The 6,427-nt window shown below is 43.6% G+C and overlaps 1 protein-coding gene across 1 annotated transcript; it reads left to right on the forward strand.

Moving 5' to 3' along the window:
• The first annotated feature begins 4,859 nt into the window (after nt 1-4,859).
• On the forward strand, nt 4,860-6,038 carry LOC129593191 (ADP-ribosylhydrolase ARH3-like). Its single transcript, XM_055489398.1, has one exon. The coding sequence runs from the start codon at nt 4,860-4,862 to the stop codon at nt 6,036-6,038; it is 1,179 nt and encodes a 392-aa protein (XP_055345373.1).
• The last annotated feature ends 389 nt before the right edge of the window (nt 6,039-6,427 follow it).

The following is a 6,427-nucleotide window of genomic DNA, read 5'->3' on the forward strand; positions in this document are numbered from 1 at the left end:
TCCTTAATTGTTCGGTTAAAGCGTTCTACCATGGCACATTTGACATCGTCGTTTTTTGTTGTGAAAAATCTAATGTTGTGATCAGTAAAAAAATTTTTCAGTTGTTTATTCACAAATTCCTTACCGTTATCGCTTTGACAGCGCAATGGTCGATCGGATTCCTCATATATATTACACAGACCACGAATAATTTCTTCGGGTTTCTTGGATTTGACGGGCTCGGCCCAACCGTAGCGAGAAAAACAATCGACGCAAGTTAGTAAATACTTGACATCTTTATTGTCATTCGCAAATTTTGCATATCTGCCAAGTCAATTTGGTGCTGGTCACCGATGTTAAATGATAAAATCTTTCGACGTTTAAATTTTGACCGAAAGGGTTTATGTTGAGTATAAGCGTCTTTGCTTTGTAAATACTCTTCCACTTGCTGACGCGAAAATCCGTGATTTTGCGCTTCCCGGTATAAACGCTCGATGCCGCCCAGACTACCAGGATTAGAAGCATCTAAATAAATATCGTCCAGTGTTGCCATTATGCGTAGCTGAGCAAACCACCCTTCTGTGTTTTTTGCTTCTTTTTAGGTGGACCAGTAGATTTTGTGGTTTTACGCCTTAATAAGTCATCATAGCGCTTTTCAACGCCATTCTTGATGGTGCGTGTTTCTGCTGGTTCTGTATACGTCAGTGCTTTGGGTGTCGGAGCCGCTGGTAAGGCCTTTGAAGTTGATGGGGCGGGTAAAGCTTTTAAATTTTCCGGTGCGGGTAAGGCCTGGGAAGTCGAAGGGGCCGGTAAAGCCTCCAACTGCGGTACCCTGGGTGTAATCGCTTTCCTATCGGGAACCTTATAAGGAGCCGCTTTTCTGCTGCGTGTAATTGGACCAGAGTTTCGCGGTGCCACCACAACGTCGATCCTGTCTGTAGGTAGCGATACGGGAAGTGGCTCGTATTCGGGAGGCACATATTCTAAGGACCCATCATCAGGAAACTCTACGATGGGCGAGGATGCAGTTCGTAGTTTTTTTCTTGGTTTCTGCCCTTTGGATATTGGCTTGGGGCGTGGGCGTTTGTAAACATGTTTTACCAGTGTTTCTCTAGGTACGTACTGTGGTACGTATTTTACAACTGGATCACGTTCGATATACTGCACAACGGGATCGCGCTCGATATACTGAACAATAGGTTCACTTTGGATATATACCGGCTCACTTGGTAGATACTGAACGATCGGGGGTTCAGTAGCTTGTGTAGATTCATCAGCAAGTAAGGGCGCAGCTTGAGTACCATAGTTTCTGTGCAAAGGAATATTTGGTATGTGTTCGTTCAATTTCATGACCCGTGGTTCATGGTCGGGAGGCTTAGTCTGATACGCGGCACGAGCCAGCAAATCATGAGTCATGGCACTACGAATTTCTTCAGCCTTTTTCCATGATGTGGCTTTGGTCATGCCGGGCGCAGAAAATTCTGACTCAGGTACAAGAACGAAGGTCTTCATTTTGTTATAAATGATGCAACTAGTGTTCCTAGAATTGGAAGGAGAGCAGCTAAGAATCCTCCTTTTTGCGCTAGAATTGATCGCTTTGTAACGTGTGAAAGTTTCCTGTCGGCCAAACGTTTAATTATCGGTGCAAAGCGACGTGCTCTGGCTAAATCAACTTTACTCAAAGCCATTGGTTGCTTTACCAAATTTAAACAAGCCTCTTCAATTGCTAAAATTTGTTTTTTAGAAGCAACCTGTAAAAAATATCTGCGCTGCCGTGGACTCATAATTTCCAAAGCACGCAGTATACTGAGAACGTCTTCTGGATTCATTTTTCCGTATATATTTTCCGGTAGTCAAATATGTTTGACTGTAGCCTTAACTTGTCAGGTGTATCAGGACGAAGATTTATAACTAAATATCCAAAATGTTCCTTTATAGCCTTTTTGTATGCATCAGATAAATGCGGCATTCCTAGCTGGCGAGAAAGTAGGTTAATTTGTTGTACATCGCGTACAGATTTAAATAAAATTAAATATTGTGAGTTAAGCGAAATATCTCTCATACTTTTACCTTGTTTGTATAAATTTTGCGATATAAAGATCACAGAAACGTTTTTGTGATGCACATCTCTGGTAAATATTGTTGAGCACTTTGGGTTTTTTGATATTTCTTCCATGAGATCATCAAGAATAAGAAGCGTAGGCGCATTTCTATCGAAAAAATTTTCATCTTCCAAAATTTTATCCATTCCCGACAGCAACTCGATGGATTTATCAAAATTATTGAATGCCTCTTGCCATGTACCGTACGCATACACTATCCGTATGGGTGCTGGCGTGAAGTTATCAGGAATACTCCGCAAAAGTTGCATCGTAAAGGTGGATTTTCCGGACATAGTTGGACCAGAAATATAAAGTGAACAAGGAGTTTTAAATCTGAAATCAAAAGTCACTTTTTCCATTTCCAAAAACTCCGTTGTTTAACCGCTATTTGTATGCTTTACCTATGAATAATTTTTTTCGAAAAACTCCTAATTTTTACTGTGAAAAACTCCGTTATCAATTCAGATTTTGGAGTTTTCCGATGAAGGATCTAAGAGTTTTATTATAATTCAAAAACTTCTTGAATTTGCTCCGAAGAAGTACAACCAAGGACTACACAACTACCGGTATGAAAAATGTGAATCGTAGCGTACGATAGCTTTAATTTTAGCGCAGGAAATAACTCTGGTTCAAGTAAACGATTTACGGAAAAGTGTTCAGCTTTTTCGTAAAGTTTTACCAAGTTAACGTTGTGCGTATGTTTGTAAGTGCAAACGGTATTTGCGACACAGCTGTCCTTAATGTGTAACTCTATACCTTGGGTATAAAGCATCATTTGATAGCATTTTAAAAGCGAGTACGCCCCCGCAATACTTTTAGCACTATTTATTATAGCCTTGCCGTGAGGAAATAATTGACAGAACGTTTTGTTTTGCAGACTTAAAGTCACAGCATTCAATCCTTTAACGGATTTTGTATTCTGCGGAAACGATTTCCAAACTTTCTCCAAACTAATAGGTCTGTCGAATTGGACGGATAGAATGACGTTGCGAATATCCATGGCTGCGAGCATTAATTGCGACAGTGTCAACTTGAACCCTTTATATACCTTTCAAGTTAAGACTGACACAAATAATGGCTTCTAAGCCTTTTTTTTTCCACAACAAACAGAAGAGAGTAAATGCTAAGTAAGATATGCTAATAGGAAAAGAAACATCTGGTTAGACAACAACATCGCGACCCCTGTGCTGGATGTAGATTTCCTCCATGAGGTTGATAAATCCCTGATATGGTAGTTGAATAGTCCGGCGAGGTTGAGAGAAACGAATCATGCGGCCGTATTTCGGGTGAATGCTGACAGTAACATCCACACAACCCTGTCCCGGAAGTGAGAACTTTTCAGCACCCTTGTCGATAATGGCTCGGTCCATACAATCCTGCAGTGTGCCGTTTCTAATCATACCCAACAAACAGTTGATATCGGCATATGCCAGACGAACACCTTTGTCCATGGCCTTCTTCAACCCAGAACCGTCCGGTTTGGCATCGAACACTAAAAAGAAGCAAACGTCCTTGGGGTTCCAGAACATACTAACTACAGCGTTGATTTTGTAGATAGTAAAATCTTCATGCACCCCCAAAACTTCCAAAGCCCGTACTAAAGCCATTTTGATGTGAACAGTAGAGCGTTCGGCTTCAAACTAAATCTTACTTTGGAAAGTAGTTACGCTTGAAGACTTACAATGTTGAAATCCCATTGGCGAAAGAACTCGACTGGCGATGGAGCGCCAGTGACGTCATAGACGCTGTATTTGGACAGTATATCAATGTACTTTGTTTCCAAGCGGTAAAGCAAAGTCTCGTCCTGTGCAATTTTCCACACGTCACCATTCGCTTGGTCGTTGGCAAGCGAAACAATAGCCGAGGCGCATTCGTGATGGAATTCCAATGGTAACGGTTGAAAATTAAAGTTCTGAATGGATGACAGTGAGCGACGTAAATTATCCCACTTTAGGTCCTTCATTAACGTAATTCCTTTTTTGGGGATTCTTGCACGACTGTCAGAATTCGCATCGGTGCTTGTGAAACGATCGATTTGAATGACCGTGACCCCGTTAACAGTAATGCATTTCGCCAATAAGCCATTACCGAAATCCTTCGTGAAAGAGGATTTGTCGTGACAACGATCACCGCCAACAGAAACAGGAATGCTGTACGGATCATCACGTACGAAACTGAGAATCTGCAAAAATTCCGCGACAGAAAGTGTCAAGGACTTCTTATAACAACGAAAGCCGATGATCTGAATTTCCCCAGAATCTAGAAACTTTAAATGGAAAGATCCAGAAGAGTAATCCCGTTGTGCTGGCGTAAAGGTTAATTCCGAAAGGTCAAAATCCATTTTTTTTTGAAAGCGCAACTGCAATAACTGCAACAGCAACTAGAATTCGGAATAACTGAAGAAAACTCGGCCATCGCCAGCTTGGATTAGTTAAAGTGAAAAGTAAGAGAGAATGTGGGTCAGCGCCAGTATGGATTAGCCAAGGAACAAAGAATCTGGGTCAGCGCCAGTTTGGATTATCCATTGTCAAATAAGACAGGACGAGACAGAATGTGGGTCAGCGCCAGTTTGGATTAGTTATGGAACAACGAATATAGGTCAGCGCCAGTTTGGATTAGTTATGGAACAACGAATATAGGTCAGCGCCAGTTTGGATTAGCCATCGTCAAATGAGAGAGGACGAGACAGAATGTGGGTCATCGCCAGTTTGAATTCTGAAAACGACGTGGTCTATCTTAGCTGGTTGGATTAGGAATTTATTCGCAATTCTGAACGCCATGGATCAGTACAAAGGCTGTTTATTAGGTGCATTGATTGGAGAATGCATCGGAACACCCCTGAGACGCCCCACGTCTTGTCACATGAACTTGGCGGGGGTGCGTAGCAAGGTCTCGACTTACTGGGAAAAATTCTTAATAACGCACGCTTACGCCAAGTCTCTACTGGATACCGGCTTCTTTTCCATGGAGAATGCCGCACGACAATGTAGCCAAACCTTTTACCACAACCACACTAAGCGCCAAGCTTTTGGTGAACTGACCACCATTATTGCCAGTTGGAAACATTCTCCCCAAAAAGACTGGACCGCTGCGGCTATGACAGTCCGCAACCGCGGAACAGAATGTAATGCCGCCACTTGGATAACAGCGTTTCCCTTGTACTTTTACAATCGGACGGAGCAGATGAGTTTCTCTGTAGACCGTGTAGCTCGGCTCACCCACTCTTCCAATGAAGCTGCCGCTGGAGCACAACTGCAGGCCTATGCCATCAGTCTGGTTCTAAAGAATCCACAGCTGACCGAGCTGGAGTTTCTATCCGCTCTTGTTGAGTACAGCAATAAGTCTCTCCCCGAATGTGTACGTGAGAAATTTTATACACGTATGATGATTGTTTTGGACTATGCGCAACGTGCCGAACCAAAGGAGAAACTGTTCAAAGCTATTGGTGTCGGTACTAGCCCCTTGGAAGCCGTCCCTGTTGCTGTTTACTGCGCTGCTATTGGTCGCCGCAGTAGCTATTCATTCGAATCCACCCTCCACGCTACAATGTTAACTGGAGGATGCACAGATGCCATCGGCATCATGGCTTGTGCCATTGCTGGAGCCTGGTCTGGATTTTCAAGCATACCCGCTGACCTGGTTGGTAACTGGGACGGGCAGGAGCAGGTGTATGCCTTAGCCGAAGAACTGGGCAATTACGTCAGTAAACTTCACAACCCCGACGGGCCACTCAGTACTTTTGCGAACTGGCCACACCTCCTTCCTTCTGCAGGCGCCATGGCAAGAACGGGACTGTACTACACCGGATCTGATGATACAGTTAAATGTCATTACTGTCGATTTACAATGAGCAACTGGACACCGGGAGATCCATACAATGACCATCAGAAATTTAACCGAAATTGTATTTTTGTCAAAGACTGTACTGCTACTCCTGCGTATGTTCATGCGGCCTGATTTGTTTTACTTAAACTTTGTTCATTGTCATGTGAAACAAAATAAAAGAGGGAGGGGAAAAATAAACAAAAGAAAGGGGGTAAAGTACGGTTCGGCCGGTCTAAGTTCGGTTCTGACCAGTTCAATTCTGGCCGATGCGGTTCAGTCCGGTTCGGTTCCGACCAATCAGAGAAGGGGGCGGTTCCGACCAATCAGAGAAGGGGGCGTGTCTGACCAATCAGGAAGGGGGCGTGTCTGACCAATCAGAGAAGGGGCGTGTCTGACCAATCAGAGAAGGGGCGTGTCTGACCAATCAGAGAAGGGGGCGCGTCTGACCAATCAGAGAAGGGGGCGTGTCTGACCAATCAGAGAAGGGGGCGTGTCTGACCAATCACGTGTCCCTGCCAGAC

This window comes from Paramacrobiotus metropolitanus, unplaced genomic scaffold (assembly GCF_019649055.1).
Source record: "Paramacrobiotus metropolitanus isolate TYO unplaced genomic scaffold, Prichtersi_v1.0 Parri_scaffold0000060, whole genome shotgun sequence".
In the NCBI taxonomy this organism is placed as follows: Eukaryota; Metazoa; Tardigrada; class Eutardigrada; order Parachela; family Macrobiotidae; genus Paramacrobiotus; species Paramacrobiotus metropolitanus.